The 23955-nt window shown below is 38.7% G+C and overlaps 1 protein-coding gene and 1 pseudogene across 9 annotated transcripts in view; one reads left to right on the top strand and one right to left on the bottom strand.

The window, feature by feature from the left end:
• TANC2 (tetratricopeptide repeat, ankyrin repeat and coiled-coil containing 2) overlaps positions 1–23955 on the top strand; it is a 486082-nt gene that overhangs the window by 379337 nt on the left and 82790 nt on the right. For all 9 annotated transcript variants that reach the window (XM_058432006.1, XM_058432005.1, XM_032138883.2 and 6 more), the window contains one exon: positions 18389–18620. In XM_058432006.1, coding sequence (XP_058287989.1) covers positions 18389–18620 — 232 coding nt within the window. The remainder of the gene's footprint in view (positions 1–18388; positions 18621–23955) is intronic.
• LOC116458841 (density-regulated protein-like) lies at positions 3929–4700 on the bottom strand (annotated as a pseudogene).

Genomic DNA, 23955 nt, shown 5'->3' with positions numbered 1-23955 from the left:
TAAAGACATGTGTCCATGTGTTCATCGCAGCACTTTTCACAATAGCAAAGCCATGGAATCAACCTAGATGCCCATCAGTGGTTGCCTGGATAAAGAAAATGTGGTACATATACACCATGAAATACTGTGCAGCCATTAAAAAAAAGAATGAAATCATTCATGTTTTTTACAGCAACATGGATGCAGCCGGAGGCTATCATCCTTAGCAAACTGATACAGGAAGAGAATACCAAATACTGCATGTTCTCACTAATAAATGGGAGCTAAATATTGAGTACACATGGACACAAGAAAGAGAACAACAGACACTAGGGCTCACTTGAGGGTGGAAAGTAGGAGGAAGGTGAGGATACTACCTATCAGGTACTATGCTCACTGTGGTTGACAGTCATCTGTACACCAAACCCCACACAATTTACCCATTAACAAACCTGCCCATGTACCTTCTGAACCTAAAATAAAACTTAGAAGAAAAAATAAACAATTTTAAAACATGGTATGTGTATATGTGTCTCTGTGTGTGTGTGTGTGTGTGTATTCATTGTATATGTGTTTGTATAATGGAATACTACTTAGCCTTTAAAAAGAAGGAAATCCTGTCTTTTGCAAGAATATGGATAAAACTGAAGGACATTATGCTAAGTTAAATAAGCCAGAAACAGAAAGACAAATACTGCATGATCTTTCTTATATGTAGAATCTAAAAAAGTTAAATTCATAGAAGTAAACAGTAGAAAGATAGTTACCAGAGACTGGGAGTGTGAAGAAGGAAGGAGTGGGAGAAGTCGTTGATCAGAGGGTACAAATTTTCAGATCGATAGGAAGAATAAGTTTTAAGATCTGTTACAAAGCAGGGCAACTACAATAATATATTTCAAAATAACTAACTTTTAAGTGTTTCACCATAAAAAATGATAGAATAGGGAGGTGATACATGTCAATTAGCTTGATTTCATCATTCCACATTGTATACATATATCAAAACATCACATTGTACCCCATAAATGTATACAATTATGATTAGTCAATCAAACATAATAATTTAAAAATCTACCACTTGTCAACTTTGAGCATAGTATCAAAGAAAAATATCCACCTTCCCTTCTCCAACATATGACTGGCATTTCCTCTTATACTTGAATCCAAAACAGTTTCTTGGAGCATACTGAATGCAGAGGCAGATTTGGGAGTCTGTTGCAAAAATTTAAACAGTGCCACTTTCTGAAATGTTTGCTTTGAAAAATACTTATTTTCATAAAACATATTCTTAGATGTCAGCATGATAGGTTTATTATTTTTTAATGAATCAATAAAAATTTTAAGAAAAAATGTATAGCATATACTACAGATAAAGAGTTAATATCTCTTATATTTAAAGAACTCTTAAAAAATGAGGAAAAAAAGGACCAAAACATGATGGAAAAATGGGAAAAAGACATAAACAGACAACTCACAAAAAAGAAATTAAAATGGCCTTGGAACATTTTGAAAACATGTTCAAACTCACTTATAACTAAAGAAATGCAAACTAAATCAATACTGAGATACCAGTTTTTTACCTATCAACTAGCAAAAATTTTAAAACGTGACAATTTAAAAACTAGTCTGTTGTCAAGGCTGTGGGAAAACAGACACTCTCATACTGGAGCACGCCTGTCAACACCATTTTTCTGACAGCATGTGTTCGCTTCATGTCTCCATGTCACATTTGGTAATGCTTGCAGTATTTCGAACTTTTTAATTATTACTATATTTGTTATGGTAATCTGTGATCAGTAGTCTTTGATGTTACCATTGTAATTAGTTTGAGATACCATGAAGACAACAAATTTAATAAATGTTTTATGTGTTCTGATGACTCTACTGACCAGCCATTCCCCCATCTCTGTCTCCTTGGGCCTCCCTATTTGAGACACAATATTGAAATTAGGCCAGTGAATAACATCATAATGGCCTCTAAGTGTTCAAGTGAAAAGAAGAACTGCACATCTCTCACTTTAAATCAAAAGCTAGAAACAATTAAACTTAGTGAGGAAGGCAAGTCAAAAACCCAAAACAGGCTGAAAGCTAGGCCTCTTGCACCAAACAAGTAATCAAGTTTTGAGTATAAGGGAAAAGTTCTTGAAGGAAATTGAAAGTGCTACTTTAGTGAACACATGAACAGTGAGAAAGCAAAACAAGCTTTTTGCTGATAGAGAAAATTTTAGTGGTCTAGTTAGAAAATCAAACCAGCCACAAAATTTTCTATAAGCCAAAGCCTAATCCAGAGTAAGGCCGTAACTCTCTTCAATTCTGTGAAGCCTGAGAGCTGAGGAAGCTTCAGAAAAAGAGTTTGAAGGTAACAGGGTTGACTCATGAGGTTTAAGGGAAGAAGCCATCTCCATAACATAAAAATGCAAGGTGAAGCAGTAAGTGCTGATACACGAGCTGTAGCAAGTTATCCAGAAGATCCAGCTAAGATAATTGATGACAGTGGCTACACTTAAACAATAGATTTTCCTTTTTTTCATTGTTTTACTTTACAGCTTTATTACACATTTTCTGAGACTTTATTTAAAAAAAATTTATTCAGGATCATAATTTGCATGACAGTAAACAGTGGTTTCATGGGTTCCAAATTCTTAAAAGTGACCATACCAATTTAAAATACAAGTCATCTTTTTGATTTGCGGCACCTGACTTAAAGTTTAAATTCATCTAATGCATTCATTAAAAGTGTCCATTCTTTTATAAGAAAGATATGTTTTAATTGCTGTTTTCCAGACTATTAAACATGGGTATATATTATTTTTAATTGGTTAGCAGAATTTTACTCACATAATTTATAGCCACAACAAGAGCCTCTAGCCTCTCTGAATGGACTTCCACTGAGAACAATGATGATAATAAATACCTAAAATGTAGGCGGGGTGCGGTGGCTCCTGCCTGTAATCCTAGCACTTTGAGAGCCTGAGGTGGGTGGATAACCTGAGGTCAGGAGTTCGAGACCAGCCTGGTCAACATCATGAAACCCCATCTCTACTAAAAATAAAAAAATTAGCCAGGCATGATGGCGCATGCCTGTAATCCCAGCTACTTGGGAGGCTGAGGCAGGAGAATTGCTTGAACCCGGGAGGCAGAGGTTGCAGTGGGCCAAGATGGCACCATTGCACTCCAGCCTGGGCAACGAGAGTGAAACTCCATCCCAAAAAATAATAATGTATCTGGGGTGTGCCCCTACTTCACGTTGCCAAGTGTGTTTCCAAATATTCTTAGAAAATACGGTTTTTAAACACATGCATAATACTCTACCACATGATGCATTATCACTTTAACCATTTATTTCCCAATTGTTTATATTATTTGCAACTTTTTGATATATTAACATTATGATCAACACCTTCATTCATAAGTTTTATGCAAGACTGATTATTTCTTCAGAATGATGTCAAAGAAGTGGCTTACTAGTACAAACAGTGCAGATGGTCTAAAGGCTTTTAGTATACTTTACCAAATAATTTCCAGAATAGCTTGAACAAATCCCACCAACAGTATGTTATTGTGCCCACGAAGTGGACTTGATAACAGTGAAGCAAATTCAACCACAAATCTGTTAGATTCTCATCCATCTCTAAACTGTCATGTCAAAGAAGCAAGGTATTCTTATTATTATTACTGGTGAGGAAGCCAGATTGGAATGCTTTTTAAAAATCACTCAGCATTAGATCAGTAAAATAATCAACAGAAATGCTCCCCAGAAAAAAATCTGGGTTTTTCAAAAAAAAAATTAAGAAGAGAGGGAAAAGTCAGTAGCAAATGACCAAAATTTTTTGTCTAAATTCTATTTCATACGTAGACAACCTATTTATTTGACTTTGGCAATAAAAAACCAAACAACCTTGTACAGAACAATGAAAACGCCAAGAATGAAGCCTACAGTTTTACTGTAAGATAAGAGTGAGTGTGTGTGTGTGTGTGTATCTATTTATTTATATTTAAAAGACTTCGCTCCGTTTGGCGGTATCAACTCTCAGTTCCGGCCATTAAATACAGACATATTTTCAAAACTACATATTTACTTCTTCAAGATCCTCGATGCTGTCATCATCCACCTCTGGCTGTTTTTTCTGAGTGATAACAATTATGCCATCCGTAGAGTCTTCCTGAATAATTTCATCCTCCCCTGTTACTGAGGTACCACAGGAGAATTTTTGAGCAGAAAAATCTTTGTGCTTCTTTAAGATCAACTTCAAAAGTTGCAAAGCCACACACTGTTTTTACATATTCTTTGCTCTGGGAATTTTGGCTATAATAACCTTTTATGGTACAGTCTCCTTTTTTGGTTTTATTTGACCCCTTCCATCTCTCTTCTGTTTTTTCTTCTCCCCTTCCCCTGCTATTCCTTGACCCTTACTAATTCCAGCTTCTTGATTGGGTGAATTTTCTACAGTAAGTTTTTCAAATTCATTTCGTTTAGCAACATCAGGCATATATTCACAGTACCCTGTTGGTAATGAACAGACTCTGCAATAAAGGACTCAAAGTGAGTAATCAGCATCTAACTTGGCACTGTTCCTTGGGCCTCCTTTGCAATCAGCCCCACTGGATTCAGAAATGCCAGCAGCCATTTCACAAACCCAGGTGGTCACACAGGCCCCACTGCCTCTACTTCTACCACTATGGCCAGTTGAAGTGACACATACAACTTGTCTTCCCTGGCCAGGGCCACCCGAGAGCAACGGTAGATTCTTAGTGTAGACAAAATAGCCTTCTGTGGGTAGCTGGTGCCACCTAGGACTTTTATAGCTCGAGAGAAGTCAGTGCCTGCCTTGAGAGCTTCAAAAGACAGGCAGACTCTCTTGTTAGGGACTAATGTAGCTGGTGACTTTCAGTTAAAGCCAGTGTTCATTTACCATTCCAAAAATTCTAGGGCCCTTAAGAATGATGCTAAATCTTTACGTGTGCTCTATAAATAAAACAACAAAGCCTGAATGATAGCACGTCTGTTTACAGCATGGTTTACTGATTATTTTAAGCCCACTGTTGAGATCTACACAGAAAAAAAGATAACTTTCAAAATACTACTGCTCATGGACAATGCATCTAGTCACCTAAGAGCTCTGATGGTGACATACAAGGAGATTATTATTGTTGTCATGTCTGCTAACACAACATTCTTTAGCCCGTGAATCAAGGAGTAATTTTGACTTTTAAGTCTTGTAACTTAAGAAATACATTTCGTGAGGCTAGAACTCCCATAGATAGTGATTGTCCTGATGGATCTGGGCAAAGTAAATTGAAAAGGATTTTCAAGATTTTCATCTGGAAAAGATCCACCATTCTAGATGCCATTAAGAACATTTGTGATTCATAGGAGGTCAATATTAACATTACTAGGAGTTTGGAAGAAATTAATTTTAACCATCATGGATGACCTTGAGAGAGGTTCAAGACTTCAGTGGAGGAAGTAACTGCAGATATGGCAGAAATACTAAGAGAATTAGAATTATAAGTGGAGCCTGAAGATGTGACTGAATTGCTATAATCTCATGATAAAACTTGAATGGATGTGGGGTTGCTTCCTATGGAAGAGCAAAGAAAATGGTTTCTTAAGATGGAATCTATACTTGGTGAAGATGCTGTGAGCATTGTAAAAATAACAAGGGATTTAGAATATTACATATGCTTAGTTGATAAAGTAGTGCCAGGGTTTGAGAGGATTAACTCCAGTTTTGGAAGAAATTCTCCTATGGGTAAAATCCTATCAAAGAGTATCACATACTACAGAGAAATCTTTCATGAAAGGAAGAGCCAATTAATGCAGCAGACTTTATTGTTGTCTTATTTTAAGCAGTTGCCACAGTCACCCATCCTTCAGCAATCACCACCCTAATCAGTCAGCAGCCATCAACATCGAGGCAAGACCCCCCTACACAAGCAAAAAGAGGATTCACTGGAGGCTCATGTGGTCATTAGCATTTTTAACAATAAAGTATTTTTAAATTAGGGTATTTACATGTTTTTAGACATAATGCTATTGCACACTTAATAGATTATAGCGTAAACATGACTTTTATATGCACAGGGAAATCAGAAAAATTGAGTGACTCACCTTATTGCTCTGTTTGTTTTATTTTGGTGGCCTGGAACAAAACCCACAGTATCTCCAAGGTATGCCTTTATACATACTTGTATTTCTTAGCTCTGTTCAGTGAGAACCCAAAAGCAATGACACCCAATAACAATAATCACAACTGGTGCCCAGATCTTTTTTCTTAATATCATTCTCCAATAAAAAGAACTGAGGCTTTTTAGAGAAGTAGATGATCCCAGAGGCAGGGAAAATACAAAATAAGTCTAGAACATCTTTTGGTGCCAAAAAGCAAGAACTTTCTCAAAAAAAGAGGCTTCTTGAAAGAACACAGCAGTCAACCTGAAGGAGATCCTAGTGACTAAAGGTGGAACAAATTGAGCAACAAAATTAATATAGTATTGAATTATAACCAATAGGATAAAATAAGCCCATACTTATTAATCAATAATAGATAAATAAATGGGAGATAAGGGAGAACTCTTTCTTCCAATAGGATTCTAATTAACAAATGTAGAAAGAAACAAAGAGGGCAATAGAAAATTACTATGAGGCAAACACCACAGGAATTACTGCTGCAGACAAGATCCACTGATAGATACTAAAATTAATGGGCAAAAGTTTAAAGAAACAGGATTTGCATAGCCTCAAACATATCTCCCTTAAGATATTTATTAACTACAAAGGGAAAGATGATAGTAGAAGAACCTAGCAGAACCTTAACAAAGTAATCAAGGGCAACATTACCGGTTGTGTTAGGCCATTCTTGCATTGCTATAAAGAAATACCTGGAGGGTGGAGCCAAGATGGCCGAATAGGAACAGCTGCGGTCTCCAGCTCCCAGCCCCAGCGACACAGAAGACGGATGATTTCTGCATTTCTGCTTGAGGTACCGGTTTCATCTCACTAGGGAGTGCCTAACAGTGGGTGCAGGACAGTCGGTGAAGCGCACTGTGCGCGAGCCGAAGCAGGGCGAGGCATTACCTCACTCGGGAAACTCAAGGGGTCAGGGAGTTCCCTTTCCTAGTCAAAGAAAGGGGAAACACACGGCACCTGGAATATCGGGTCAGTCCCACCCCAATACTGCGCTTTTCCAACGGGCCTGGAAAACGGCACACTAGGAGATTGTGTCCCGCACCTGGCTCGGAGGGTCCTGTGCCCACGGAGTCTCGCTGATTGCTAGCACAGCAGTCTGAGATCAAGCTGCAAGGCGGCAGCGAGGCTGGGGGAGGGGCGCCCGCCATTGCCCAGGCTTGCTTAGGTAAACAAAGCAGCCAGGAAGCTCGAACTGGGTGGAGCCCACCACAGCTCAAGGAGGCCTGCCTGCCTCTATAGGCTCCACCTCTGGGGGCAGGGCACAGACAAACAAAAACTCAGCAAAAACCTCCACAGACTTAAAGGTCCCTGTCTGACTGACAGCTTTGAAGAGAGTGGTGGTTCTCCCAGCACGCAGCTGGAGATCTGAGAACGGACAGACTGCCTCCTAAAGTGGGTCCCTCACCCCTGAGCAGCCTAACTGGGAGGCACCCCACCAGTAGGGACAGACTGACACCTCATTCAACCGGGTACTCCTCTGAGACAAAACTTTCAGACGAACTATCAGACAGCTGAATTTGTGGTCTCACGAAAATCCGCTGTTCTGCAGCCACCACTGCTGACACCCAGCCAAACAGGGTCTGGAGTGGACCTCTAGTAAACTCCAACAGACCTGCAGCTGAGGGTCCTGTCTGGTAGAAGGAAAACTAACAAACAGAAAGGACATCCACACCAAAAACCCATCTGTACATCACCATCATCAAAGACCAAAAGCAGATAAAACCACAAAGATGGGGAAAAAACAGAACAAAAAAACTGGAAACTCTAAAAAACAGAGCACCTCTCCTCCTCCAAAGGAACGCAGTTCCTCACCAGCAACGGAACAAAGCTGGATGGAGGATGACTTTGATGAGTTGAGAGAAGAAGGCTTCAGACGATCAAACTACTCTGAGCTACGAGAGGAAATTCAAAACAATAGCAAAGAAGTTAAAAACTTTGAAAAAATATTAGAAGAATGGATAACTAGAATAACCAATGGAGAGAAGGGCTTAAAGGAGCTGATGGAGCTGAAAGCCAAGTTTCGAGAACTACGCGAAGATTGCAGAAGCCTCAGTAGCAGATGCGATCAACTGGAAGAAAGGGTATCACTGATGGAAGATGAAATGAATGAAATGAAGAGAGAAGGGAAGTTTAGAGAAAAAAGAATAAAAAGAAATGAACAAAGCCTCCAAGAAATTTGGGACTATGTGAAAAGACCAAACCTACGTCTGATTGGTGTACCTGAAAATGATGGGGAGAATGGAACCAAGTTGGAAAACACTCTGCAAGATATTATCCAGGAGAACTTCCCCAATCTAGCAAGGCAGGCCAGCATTCAGATTCAGGAAATACAGAGAACGCCACAAAGATACTCCTCGAGAAGGGCAACTCCAAGACACATAATTGTCAGATTCACCAAAGTTGAAATGAAGGAAAAAATGTTAAGGGCAGCCAGAGAGAAAGGACGGGTTACCCACAAAGGGAAGCCCATCAGACTAACAGCTGATCTCAGCAGAAACTCTACAAGCCAGAAGAGAGTGGGGGCCGATATTCAACATTCTTAAAGAAAAGAATTTTCAACCCAGAATTTGCTATCCCGCCAAACTAAGCTTCATAAGTGAAGGAGAAATAAAATACTTTACAGACAAGCAAACGCTGAGTGATTTTGTCACCACCAGGCCTGCCCTAAAAGAGCTCCTGAAGGAAGCACTAAACATAGAAAGGAACAACCGGTACCAGCCACTGCAAAAACATGCCAAATTGTAAAGACCATCGAGGCTAGGAAGAAACAATAGCAACTAACTAGCAAAATAACCAACTAACATCATAATGACAGGATCAGATTCACACATAACAATATTAACGTTAAATGTAAATGGGCTAAATGCTCCAATCAAAAGACACAGACTGGCAAACTGGATAAGGAGTCAGGACCCATCAGTGTGCTGTATTCAGGAAACCCATCTCACGTGCAGAGACACACATAGACTCAAAATAAAGGGATGGAGGAAGATCTATCAAGCAACTGGAAAACAAAAAAAGGCAGGGGTTGCAATCCTAGTCTCTGATAAAATAGACTTTAAACCAACAAAGATCAAAAGAGACAAAGAAGGCCATTACATAATGGTAAAGGGATCAATTCAACAAGAAGAGCTAACTATCCTAAATATATATGCACCCAACACAGGAGCACCCAGATTCATAAAGCAAGTCCTCAGTGACCTACAAAGGGACTTAAACTCCCACACAATAATAATGGGAGATTTTAACACCCCACTGTCAACATTAGACAGATCAACGAGACAGAAAGTTAACAAGGATATCCAGGAATTGAACTCAGCTCTACATAAAGTGGACCTAATAGACATCTACAGAACTCTCCACCCCAAGTCAACAGAATATACATTTTTTTCAGCACCACACCACACCTATTCCAAAATTGACCACATAGTTGGAAGTAAAGCTCTCCTCAGCAAATGTAAAAGAACAGAAATTATAACAAACTGTCTCTCAGACCACAGTGCAATCAAACTAGAACTCAGGATTAAGAAACTCACTCAAAACCGCTCAACTACATGGAAACTGAACAACCTGCTCCTGAATGACTATTGGGTACATAATGAAATGAAGGCAGAAATAAAGATGTTCTTTGAAACCAACGAGAACAAAGATACAACATACCAGAATCTCTGGGACACATTCAAAGCAGTGTGTAGAGGGAAATTTATAGCACTAAATGCCCACAAGAGAAAGCAGGAAAGATCCAAAATTGACACCCTAACATCACAATTAAAAGAACTAGAAAAGCAAGAGCAAACACATTCAAAAGCTAGCAGAAGGCTAGAAATAACTAAAATCAGAGCAGAACTGAAGGAAATAGAGACACAAAAAACCCTTCAAAAAATTAATGAATCCAGGAGCTGGTTTTTTGAAAAGATCAACAAAATTGATGGACCGCTAGCAAGACTAGTAAAGAAGAAAAGAGAGAAGAATCAAATAGATGCAATAAAAAACGAAAAAGGGGATATCACCACCGATCCCACAGAAATACAATCTACCATCAGAGAATACTACAAACACCTCTATGCAAATAAACTAGAAAATCTAGAAGAAATGGATAAATTCCTTGACAAATACACCCTCCCAAGACTAAACCAGGAAGAAGTTGAGTCTCTGAATAGACCAATAACAGGTTCTGAAATTGTGGCAATAATCAATAGCTTACCAACCAAAAAGAGTCCAGGACCTGATGGATTCACAGCTGAATTCTACCAGAGGTACAAGGAGGAACTGGTACCATTCCTTCTGAAACTATTCCAATCGATAGAAAAAGAGGGAATCCTCCCTAACACATTTTATGAAGCCAGCATCGTCCTGATACCAAAACCTGGCAGAGACATAACCAAAAAAGAGAATTTCAGACCAATATCCTTGATGAACATTGATGCAAAAATCCTCAATAAAATACTGGCAAACCGAATCCAGCAGCACATCAAAAAGCTTATCCACCATGATCAAGTGGGCTTCATCCCTGGGATGCAAGGCTGGTTCAACATACGCAAATCAATAAATGTAATCCAGCATATAAACAGAACCAAAGACAAAAACCACATGATTATCTCAATAGATGCAGAAAAGGCCTTTGACAAAATTCAACAACCCTTCATGCTAAAAACTCTCAATAAATTAGGTATTGATGGGACGTATCTCAAGATAATAAGAGCTATCTATGACAAACCCACAGCCAATATCATACTGAATGGGCAAAAACTGGAAGCATTCCCTCTGAAAACTGGCACAAGACAGGGATGCCCTCTCTCACCGCTCCTATTCAACATAGTGCTGGAAGTTCTGGCCAGAGCAATCAGGCAGGAGAAGGAAATAAAGGGTATTCAACTAGGAAAAGAGGAAGTCAAATTGTCCCTGTTTGCAGATGACATGATTGTATATCTAGAAAACCCCATTGTCTCAGCCCAAAATCTCCTTAAGCTGATTAGCAACTTCAGCAAAGTCTCAGGATACAAAATTAATGTACAAAAATCACAAGCATTCTTGTACACCAATAACAGACAAACAGAGAGCCAAATCATGAGTGAACTCCCATTCACAATTGCTTCAAAGAGAATAAAATACCTAGGAATCCAACTTACAAGGGATGTGAAGGACCTCTTCAAGGAGAACTACAAACCACTGCTCAATGAAATAAAAGAGGATACAAACAAATGGAAGAACATTCCATGCTCATGGGTTGGAAGAATCAATATCGTGAAAATGGCCATACTGCCCAAGGTAATTTATAGATTCAATGCCATCCCCATCAAGCTACCAATGACTTTCTTCACAGAATTGGAAAAAACTACTTTAAAGTTCATATGGAACCAAAAAAGAGCCCGCATCGCCAAGTCAATCCTAAGCCAAAAGAACAAAGCTGGAGGCATCACGCTACCTGACTTTAAACTATACTACAAGGCTACAGTAACCAAAACAGCATGGTACTGGTACCACAACAGAGACATAGATCAATGGAACAGAACAGAGCCCTCAGAAATGACGCCGCATAGCTACAACTATCTGATCTTTGACAAACCTGACAAAAACAAGAAATGGGGAAAGGATTCCCTATTTAATAAATGGTGCTGGGAAAACTGGCTAGCCATATGTAGAAAGCTGCAACTGGATCCCTTCCTTACACCTTATACAAAAATTAATTCAAGATGGATTAAAGTCTTATATGTTAGACCTAAAACCATTAAAATCCTACAAGAAAACCTAGGCAATACCATTCAGGACATAGGCGTGGGCAAGGACTTCATGTCTAAAACACCAAAAGCAATGGCAACAAAAGCAAAAATCGACAAATGGGATCTCATTAAACTAAAGAGCTTCTGCACAGCAAAAGAAACTATCATCAGAGTGAACAGGCAACCTACAGAATGGGAGAAAATTTTTGCAACCTACTCATCTGACAAAGGGCTAATATCCAGAATCTACAATGAACTCAAACAAATTTACAAGAAAAAAACAAACAACCCCATGAAAAAGTGGGCAGAGGACATGAACAGACACTTCTCAAAAGAAGACATTTATGCAGCCAAAAAACACATGAAGAAATGCTCATCATCACTGGCCATCAGAGAAATGCAAATCAAAACCACAGTGAGATACCATCTCACACCAGTTAGAATGGCCATCATTAAAAAATCAGGAAACAATAGGTGCTGGAGAGGATGTGGAGAAATAGGAACACTTTTACACTGTTGGTGGGACTGTAAACTAGTTCAACCATTGTGGAAGTCAGTGTGGCGATTCCTCAGGGATCTCGAACTAGAAATACCATTTGACCCAGCCATCCCATTACTGGGTATATACCCAAAGGACTATAAATCATGCTGCTATAAAGACACATGCACACGTATGTTTATTGCAGCACTATTCACAATAGCAAAGAGTTGGAACCAACCCAAATGTCCGACAACGATAGACTGGATTAAGAAAATGTGGCACATATACACCATGGAATACTATGCAGCCATAAAAAATGATGAGTTCGTGTCCTTTGTAGGGACATGGATGAAACTGGAAAACATCATTCTCAGTAAACTATCGCAAGGACAAAAAACCAAACACCGCATGTTCTCACTCATAGGTGGGAATTGAACAATGAGAACTCATGGACACAGGAAGGGGAACATCACACTCCGGGGACTGTTGTGGGGTGGGGGGAGGGGGGAGGGACAGCATTAGGAGATACACCTAATGCTAAATGACGAGTTAATGGGTGCAGGAAATCAACATGGCACATGGATACATATGTAACAAACCTGCACATTGTGCACATGTACCCTAAAACCCTAAAGTATAATAAAAAAAAAAAAAATGATTAAAAAAAAAAAAAAATACCTGAGACTGGGTAATTTCTAAAGAAAAGAGGTTTGATTGAATAGTCCTGCAGGCTGTATGAGCATGGCACTGGCATGTGCCCAGCTTCTGAGGAGGCCTTGGGGAGCTTTCATTCATGGTGGAAGGTGAGATGCTAGCAGGCACATCACATGGCCAGAGCAGGAGGTGGGTTGGGGAGGTGCTACACACTTTTAAATGACCAGATCTTGTGAGAACTCACTCACTGTGGTGAGGACAGCACCAAGCCTTGAGGGATCTGCCCCATGACCCAAACACCTCCCTCCGAGAGGCTGCATCTCCAGCATTGAGAATTACATTTCAGTCTGAGATTTGGGCAGGGACAAATATCCAAACTCTGTCACCAGTAAAAAACACGTCACTATCATGAACCCTGTGATATGATCCACAAAGAGGGATAAAACACTGTTTTTCTGGTATTCTTGACGAAAACTCTCAGTTACATCATGAGAAAACATCAGACAAACCCAAATTGAGAGTCATTCAACAAAATAACTGATGAGTACCCTTCAGAAGTGTCAAGATGGCCGGGCACGGTGGCTCATGCCTGTAATCCCAACACTTTAGGAGGCCGAGGTGGGCAGATCACAAGGTCAGGAGTTCGAGACCAGCCTGGCCAATATAGTGAAACCCCATCTCTACTAAAAATACACAAAAATTAACCAGGCATGGTGGTGTGCACCTGTAATCCCAGCTACTCAGGAGGTTGAGAAAGGAGAATCAGGTGAACCTGGGAGGCGGAGGTTGCAGTGAGCCGAGATCACACCATTGCACTCTAGCCCAGGCAACAGTGCGAGACTCTTTCTCAAAAAAAAAAAAAAAAAAAAAAAAGGTGTCAAGGAAAATAGAAGACAAAGACTAAGGATCTCTTACAGACTCCAGAAAACTAAATAAAAATAACTAAATACACTATGGGGTCCTGGATAGAATCTAGGAACAGGAAAAGACAGTGGAAAAACTGTAAAATTTGAATAATGTCTATAGGTAATAGTATTGCCAATGTTAATTTCCTGGTTTTGATAATTTTGCTATGGTTATGTAAGATGTTAATAATAAGGGAAGCTGGATGAGAGATAAATAGAAACTCTGTGTACTACTTTTGCAACATTTCTGTAAGTCTAAAGTTAGTTCAAAGTAAAAAATTAAAAAATAAATAAAAGTTCTACTGCCAAAAAAAAAAAAAAAAAATGGTAGGGCTCCAAGCTGGAAAATTACTGAGGCAGAACTCTAGCCTGGGATCTATTCTTAGCATCTAGTCCCAGCATGAGGATTAGAATCAGAATTGAGGGACTAAGAGAAAAGGAAGAGAGAGTTGTTATTTATGGTGAGCCACCAAGTCCCAAAAATATTAAAAATCAAACTTTAGAGTTGGAAGGGTTTTGCTGATTAGGAAATCAATCGGGTGGTAGTGAGGAAGAAGACATTCACAGAAGGAGTAATGAAAAGGAACATGGAGAGTAAGCGTGTGACAGCTGACCTGGGGAAGGGCAGTCGCAATATTAGTTTAAGTGATACAAATGCCAGTCAGTATGGAAATCAGAATTTTATTTCCAAACAAATTTCAGATATTCAAAGCTGCCTTTACTTTATGTGAGATTAGCTTAATTCTGTCACTAATCCTTCATTTGAAGTAGAAAGTGGTCTATGGAGAGTGAAGGCCTGTGACTCAACACAAACGTGACATTTTTGCTGCCACTCAGTCCCTTTGATGAAGCTTATGACAAGTTTTATCATTTTTTTATATACAGCATTAAATTGAGATTTTATACACAAGGCTGTATTGACCTCTAGTCTTTTCTTTCTGTAGATAGCCCACCGGCCTGCCCTTTTCTTTCTTCTCTCACAAGAGTAACCTAAAACTTACATGCTATCTTCCTCCAAAGAAATAATGCAACTCTGCTCATATCAGATATGCTGTGGATGAAATTGTTTTAAGAAAAAGTTTAGGAATTTAACAGAAGGAAAACTTGAAATGAAAAAAATAATGTAAGAAAGACATAGCTAAAAAATGAAATTTAAACAAGTTACTTTGAGAGACAAGAATTCACCAAGGACAAAGGTTTTACCTGCTGATTTATTATGAGTAGACTAATCCTGAACCATTCCCAAGGAGTTGTAATAATAGTGACTATGTATGATGACTTTCTCAAAGGTGTAGGGAGTGATCTAGTATCTCTTACCAAGCGCTGGTACTAATGAGAAACTGAAGGGGAAAAAATCTACATTTTCAGGCTTGTTTTCTATTTTTATACAGAGGGAAATTTATACATAATAATAATAGAAAATTTCGAGGAAATAACATGTTTTTGACAGATTGTATGTATATATACCTACTACGTAGCTACTTTAAAATGTCTAGTAAATAATCTATTTTGAGCCACAGTGCAAATCTAATGAAGATGTTGCCTGAATTCTGCAAATGCATCAAGACTTTATATTTGGAATGCCAAAGAAATATCTAAAAATTAAAAGAGAGGCAGCCACAGAGGTGCAACTTTATTTATTTTTAATATTCTTAGTTAAATTTTCTCCCTCATACCTTTGTGGATATCATTTTTTACTATAATTCTAAGTAGTTATTGCTGGAGTCAAAAATGTTATTAATTTTTACAAGATAATCTTGTACCAAAAATCTTGAACTCTATTAATTCTAATAGCTTGCTTTTCTCCATATAGATAACTATATATTTTAATAATAAAAACTATCTTTTCCATTTGAGTCTCTGCTCTTCCTATTTCTTTTCTTTTTATTTATAGTGCTACCCAGAATCACTCATACTATATTGGATAGTAGTGGTGAAAGTGGGCATCTTTGGCTTCTTTCCAATCTTTTTTTTTCTTTATTCTTTTTTTTTAAAGTCAGAAGCACACGTGCGCGTTTATTATATAGGTAAACTCGTGTCACAGGGGTTTGTTATACAGAGTATTTCATCACCTGGGCATTAAGCCTAGTACCCATTAGTTATTTTTACTGATCCTCTCCCTCCTCCCACTCTCCGCCCTCCAGTACGCCCCAGTTGTTTCCCTCTATGTGTCCATGTGTTCTCATCTTTTAGCTCTCACTTATAAGTGAGAACATGCAGTATTTGGTTTTCTGTTCTTGCATTAGTTTGCTAAAGATAGTGGCCTCCAGCTCCATCCATGTTCCAGAGGAGGACATGATCTCATTCTCTTGTACAGCTGCATAGTATTCCATGGTGTATATGTACCACATTGTTTTTATCCAGTCTGCCATTGATGGGCATTGAGGTTGATTCCATGTCTTTGCTATTGTGAATAGTGCTGCAGTGAACATATGTGTGCATGTGTCTGTATGATAGAACGATTTGTATTTCTTTGGATTTATACCCAGTAATGGGATTGCTGAGTTGAATGGTAGTTCTGTTTTTAGGTCTTTGAGGAATCGCTACACTTTTCAACAATGATTGAACTAATTTACACTCCCACCAACTATATAAGCATTCCTTTTTCTCCGCAACCTCACCAGCACAGAAGGTGCAACTTCAGTATTGTCTTTTAGATGAAACATTCAGCCAAGAGCACAGATGGGTTTTTTTTTTTTTTAATAAAATCAGTAAAATAATCCTTTTTCTAAATATCACAATTTTTATCTTTAAAATGATATCTTCTTACTTTAGGATGTTGCAGCTGATTTTCTCAGCTGTGCTTAGCCTCAACATGTGGAATCAATTGAAGTGAAATATGATGAAAGTTTATATTGATGTAGAGGTTTGCTGTTTGCTTTTTGTCCAGTGGAGATTTGTACCCATGTAGACCTAACCACTGGCATTCACTGCTCATTGAGAGGACAGATCAGTTGCTGACAGGTTTTCTCTTTAGGTTCCTTACATTGTGTTTAAGGTAGGTAAAATACAATAGGTAAAATAATCACCAGTCTATCTGAAGAAAAGTGGAGATTTTTAAAATACCACCTCTGATTTCCACTTTCCATATTGTGCTCAGACTTCATTGCTTCACTCACAGGCGATTCCTCTCTTCAGCTTTGTATATGTAGTAACATTTCCTGTATTGTTTGGGGGTTTTTTATGTTTAATGAGAAGGATTTCAGGTGTTTAAAAAATATCGACATTTCCAACATGTGTTAAAAGAACTAGGATGACCATACCAGTACATGAGGAGTCTTTTTCAAAGCAGAGCTCTTTAGTAGATGACTGGCAGATGCCTGATGAGTTAGAGATGGTGTTCTCTAAGAGAAGCCTGAAGAGCTGGAATTCATATGTCTATGAGTGCCCCAGGACAGATTTCAGTTGCTGGTATATAGGCACAAAGCTAGTAGCTGAAAAAGACAGTATACAGATCCTTAAGAATGATGGCAGTAAGGAGGATGAAGATGGTGATGATAATGGCAGCATCAGCTGACATTGCTATGATTTACTAGGTGCTGAGCACCATGCTGAGTGCTTTCTCTACATTCAAGCTAAATCTCCCCCTTCCAGTTTGGTATTTTCTACACAATCCAATCCCTTTTCTGGGTAGTAATGAGCCAGAAAAGTGGTCCAGATTAAAATTCCCTTTGTACTTGCCCTGGAGGCAAAGAGAACAGCCAGAAGACCTGGGGTGAGTGCTGCGCAGATTCTAACAAACAAAAAACAGACCCTAGAACTCCAGGTCCTAGCCAGTCAGCCCAGACCCTGGATGGTATTAATGCTTATCAATTTTCCATGTTCTTTGATTTTAAGACCTACATCTAACAAAAATCTCACTCCTTTCCTTCTTCCTTTTATCTAATTCTGATACTCTTTTTCTGTCTCTGCCTGGGTGCTCAGAAAACACTTAATGCTAATTTTAAAATCTGAATTACTTTAGTTTTATAAGACTTAGTTTATAACACACCTGTAATCCAAAAATTGATAGAAGTATATGTGTTTGTTGAGACTAACATGATTTTTCTTGGATTATTTTATTCCTCATGCTTTGTTTAAAGATTAGACTCTTTCCTATACTGCTCCATGCTGAACAGATGTTAGTGATATCAATGTAAGTCTTTATTTTCAGACTTGCTTCCTATTTCTTATAATCCAGAGGAAAACTCCATTTTTATTTACAAATTTTATTCTGGGTTATGATATCATATGCATACAATAGAAGTAATGTATCAAATTTCTGATCTTACATAAATCAGACATTTTCTGAGTTAGCAGCTTTTATGTTTACTTGGAAAAGTTGAGGAATGAAGAGACAAAAAAGTATTACGTAATACTGAGATACTAAGTGATTTCTAGTATAATCACTCAATAGCTGATAATCATAGCTATTGCTCTTACTACTGATAATCCTGTTTGCATTCTCATCTTTCTTTTGCAGGTGGTTGCCTATCACTATTGTCAAGCAGATAATGCCTACACTTGCTTGGTGCCGGAATTTGTCCACAATGTTGCTGCCTTGCTCTGCCGCTCACCTCAGCTGACAGCCTATCGGGAGCAGCTTCTTCGGGAACCTCACCTGCAGAGCATGCTGAGCCTTCGGTCCTGTGTTCAAGACCCCATGGCCTCCTTCCGGAGGGGAGTCCTGGAGCCACTAGAAAATCTCCATAAAGGTACAGATAAGGCCCAATGGAGGGGAAAGATGGAGGTTTAGAGCCCAAGGTCACCCAGGTCATACTATAAAAATGATTAATTTTATCACATTGCCAAAACTAAATGTTCCATAGCTGGATATCCTGTAGGATACAGTTAACAGAGCTTTTGCTTGCAAAAAAAAAAAAAAAATCCAGCAGTAACTACTACTTTCTCTTTTCTTTATAAAAATTCTCATTCTTATTTCCAAATAGAATGCCTTTTCCTTGTCCTGAAGATAGTAGAGCTTTCAGTCCTTTCTGTGAAGTTTAAATAAGTCAGTAAATTTGTGGCTCCAATGCAGTGTTGGGAAGTTTCTATGATTAGAAATCTCCCCTGTAATATGTAGTATTAATAAAAAATGTATTTTATTACCCCATCAGTTCATGTGAAGTGGAATGGCATCCATGGTTGCACAGTTCTCTGTATAAACCAGAAATCATTTAACTGTACACTTTAAAATCTACTTAAGGGGCATAAGGGTATTTTACGGCACATAAATTGTATCATAGGAGAGTTGTTATTTTTTTAAAGTGAAAAAAATTAAATGAGATCCATCTCTCACTCATGCTCATGCCTTTCCTCCCTTTTTCCTCTGCAATTCTAGTGTTAGCAGTGGCCTAAGTGCAACCATTTCCTTGAAAATGGTACATGCCTCCTTAAGTCTTCCTGCCCCATACCCTTAACAATGTTTTGTTAGTGCCAGAAGCCAAAGAAAAGGATGTGGGTATGCATAAAATTCCTGAGCAATCCTGTTTATTCCTGAGAGACTTAGACACCTTTCTCAAGGGCTTTGGAGGTACTAATAAGGAAAGATGGTTTATAATTTCTCCTGGCCATCATCTTTAGTTGTTTCAGCTTCCATGCTGGTTACTTGGATATCAGAATTTCTCTTTCTCCTCTACTCTGATGACCTCTGTCACTATCTTTGCTACCTGTTACCTTTTTAAATGTTGCCGTTTCTCCACAAGTATTTTTAAGCCTATTTCCTGGACATTCAGTCAATCTCTAAAACCTGTTAATTCTGCCTTCATCATGTTTCTCACACCCATTTGGCTCAATTGTTTCTAGCATCATTACCACAAGGACTGTTCATCTGCCCATAACATCATATCTATAATTACCTCATCCTGGTCTTTCCTGGTTCTCTAGTTTAGTGCTTTTTCCACGTCATGACACACTTACAAAATAATAAAACTTTGTATAGCATACTGGGATAAAAATTTATAACTCCTCATTGCTGGGCATGACTGGCCCTGAGGAGACAGCTCTGCCAAGCCTCAGATGTCCTGAGGGCTGAATTTTAAGTACACTTCTAAACCATTCATGGCACACCTGGTGGAGAAGTTCTTCCCCAGTCTCTCCAGTCTTCTAGACTTTATATATTTCTTCCAGATAAAGTTTTATAAAGCACTTCTCTGATCACATAATTCCCCAATTCATAATCCGCTGATTGCCTATTGCCTTCTGAATTAACTTTCAGTTCCTTGTTCTGACATTCAAGATGCTTAATGGCCAGCATCCAACCTGCTTTTCAGCCTTATTATTCACTGTTATCCTTAGGAACCCTGTGTTTATGTGTAAACTAAAATATTCACTAGTCCTCAAATACTCCCCTAGATTTTCCCACCTCCATATATTTACTCATTATTTTCTTTCTTGATATACCTTCTTCTTACATCTCTGTCAGAATTCCTCCCATCTATCAAGGACCAGCTTAAATGCTACCTCATTCATGAAATACCTGCTGATCTACCTGCCCCCCTCCAGTCAGAAATGATGTCCTTCCAAATAACATTAGATCTTTTTTCAAAATATATATATGTATTTATGGTACATAACACATAATGTATAACAAGAATTTAAAATTTTATTATTAACATTTATTAAATATTTACCATTTGCCAGATACACTTTGCAGTTTATAAGAATTACTTTTGCACTTATCCCTTTGAGTAAATTGTATGTTATTGAAATTAGGAACTTTGTTAAAATTCAGCTTTTATCCTTCACAGTGGTTACCTCACCTTGAACATAGTAGGCATTTTAGGAAATACGTTTTGAACAGATAAATGAATATAGAAACTGCTCACATGTAGGAGTACCTTGAAAGAAGCACAGTGATACAAGGATCTACACCTTACAGCCAGTTCAAGAAGACTATCCATCCCAGCACTTTGGGAGGCCGAGGCAGGTGGATCACGAGGTCAGGAGATCGAGACCATCCTGGCTAACACAGTGAATCCCCATCTCTACTAAAAATACAAAAAATTAGCCAGGCATGGTGGTGGGCACCTGTAGTCTCAGCTACTCGGGAGGCTGAGGCAGGAGAATGGCGTTAACCCGGGAGGCGGAGCTTGCAGTGAGCCGAGATTGCGCCACTGCACTCCAGCCTAGGCAACAGAGTGAGACTCCGTCTCAGAAAAAAAAAAAAGACTATCCAAATGCTTGCAGTCAGCTCTGGATTCTCAACTATAATTCATATGTTTTATAGTTTTGCTACAAGATATATCTGCTTCTCATTTAGTCTCCATAACCAGCTTTAGCGATCTCTATTGATAAATACTGTTCTAAGTGAATTTAATTACTTCATCTTATTTCCATGTTTTTAACTCACCCTTAAATCACCATTATGAGCAATAGCTGGAAACACAATTTTCCAGCTGGAAATACTAAAATTTATTAGAGTGATCCAAAAGAACTCAGGAAATAAAGAAGAATTCTTTTTTAGAGATAGAACAAGCAAAATAGTAGATGTATAAGCAATAATATCAACAATTACATTACATGTAAATGGGCTAAACACTTATATTAAAAGGTAAAAACTGTCAGACTGGATAAAAAGCAAGACTCAACCATATGCAGTTTTTTAAATATAAAGACACAGATTGAAAGTAAAAGGATAGAGACTGTATAAACATGGAGTGTAAGAAAGCTGGAGTGACTATAGTAATCTCAGACAGAGTCGCCTTCAAGACAAGAAGTATTTCTAAAGAGGCATTTGATAAACATAAAAGGGCCAATTCATCAGGAAGATGTATTAGATGTATGCACCTAATAACAGAGGTTCAAAATTCGTGAATCAAAAATAGACCAAATTAAAGAGATAAGTAGCTATAGTCTCAACTACTCTGGAGGCTGAGGCAGAACAATGTAATTAATGACTATCTAGTTATTTAATGTTTAGCATATTTTTATCCCGCTAAACTATAAAAGCTGCATAACCATTGAAGACATAGCAGCTAGTACGGTAACTGGAACATAAAAGGAATTTAGGCTAGGCTTGGTGGCTCATGCCTGTAATCCCAGTGCTTTGCAAGGCAGGAGGATCACTTGAGCCTAGGATTCAAGACCAGCCTGGGCAACATAGCAAGTACCCATCTCAACGACAACACCAGCAGGCATGGTGGTGCACAGCTGTAGTCCCAGCTACTCAGGAGGCTGAGGCAGGATGGTCACTTGAGCCCAGGAGGTCAAGGCTGCAGTAAACCAACATCATGCCACTGCACTCCAGCTTGGGTAACAGAATGAGACCTGGTCTCAAAAAGGAAAAAGAAAGTTAATCAGTGTAATTCATCATATTAACAGAATAAAGGAGAACATCCACATAATCATTTCAATAAATGTACAAAAGCATTCGACAAAATACTACATCGGGGTCCCCAACCCCTGGGCATGGATGGATATAGGTCCATGGCCTGTTACGAACCAGGCCACACAGCAGGAGGGGAGCGACGGGTACCACCTGAGCTCCGCCTTCTTTCAGATCAGCTGCAGCATTAGATTCTCGTGGGAGCACGAACTCTATTGTGAACTATGCGTGCAAGGGATCTAGGTTGCACACTTCATCTAATGCCTGATAATCTGAGGTGGAACAATTTCATCCCTAAACCATCCTCTCCACCCTCTACCCCAGAAAAATTCTCTTCCATGAAACCAGTCCCTCTGAACTACACCAATTAATGATAAAAACTACACAAACTAGGAGTAGAAGGAAGTTTTGTCTGATAAATGACAACTCCAAAAATACATGTAGTGAAATGTTGAATGCTTTTTTCCCCTAAGGTCAAGAGCAAGACAAGAGTGTTCCCTCACTCTCACCACTTACATTCATCATTCCACTGGTGGTCCAGGCTAGTACAATAAGAAAATAAACAAGCATGCAAATAGTATAAATATTGGAAAGGAAGAAGTAAAACTGTCTTTATTTGCAGACAACATAATTGTTTACCTTAGAAAACTCCAAGGAATCTACCCAGAAAAAAAAAATCTGACTAGAACTAGTAAGCACAAAGCTTTAGGCTATAAAGTTAATATACAAATATTTCTATACTAACAACAAAATACTGAAAATGAAATTTTAAAACTACGTGGCAGTTTTAAAACATGGCTACAAATTATTAGACATTACTTCCACTAATAGTTCAACCTGGGTCCCCTCCCTTCGTAATTGGGCAGGCTTGCAACTACTTCAGCCAACAAAATACTACAAAGTGATGCTATGTGACAACTGAGGGAGGTCATAAATAGCCATGCAGCTTCCATCTTGTTCACCAAAGCACTTGCTTTGGGAGGCATGTATTGCCATGTATGAAGCCTGACTGCCCTGAGTTCACCATGCTGCAAAGCACAAACCACAGGGAGAGTCTAGTTGACTGTGCCAGTGCTCATTCCTGCTCTGCCACCAAACATACGCGTGAATAAGCCTCCAAATGATTCCAACTTCCAACCCCCAGCCCCAGACATTCAGGTAACCCCTTGCTATTCAATATAGTAACAAATAAGTAGAATAAATACGATTTTCAGTGGCACCAAAAAATATATAATACTTAAAAATAAATGTACGAAAGATGTGTAAGACATTGTGAAAGCACAGCAAAAATATTGCAGTGAAATTAAAGAACTTAGTAAGTGAAAGAGATATGTCATAAATGTGGATTGGAAGATGTCAGTTTTTCCTTAAACTATTCTATAGATTAAACATAATCCCGGCTGGTTGCAGTGGCTCATGCCTGTAATCCCAACACTTTGGGAGGCCAAGGCAGGTGGATCACCTGAGGTTGGGAGTTCGAGACCAGCCTGACCAACATGGAGAAACCCTGTCTCTACTAAAAATACAAAATTAGCCGGGCATGGTGGCGCATGCCTGTAATCCCAGCTACTTGGGAGGCTGAGGCAGGAGAATCGCTTGAACCTGGGAGGTGGAGGTTGCAGTGAGCTGAGATCATGCCATTGCACTCCAGCCTGGGCAACAAGAGCAAAACTCTGTCTCAAAAAAAAAAAAAAAATCCCAGCAGAATTTTTCTGTAAAAATAG

Source organism: Hylobates moloch, unplaced genomic scaffold, assembly GCF_009828535.3.
Source record: "Hylobates moloch isolate HMO894 unplaced genomic scaffold, HMol_V3 SCAFFOLD_19, whole genome shotgun sequence".
Lineage (NCBI taxonomy): Eukaryota > Metazoa > Chordata > Mammalia > Primates > Hylobatidae > Hylobates > Hylobates moloch.
Note: the sequence above shows the minus strand (reverse complement) of the source record. Positions and strands in the feature narration are given on the sequence as shown.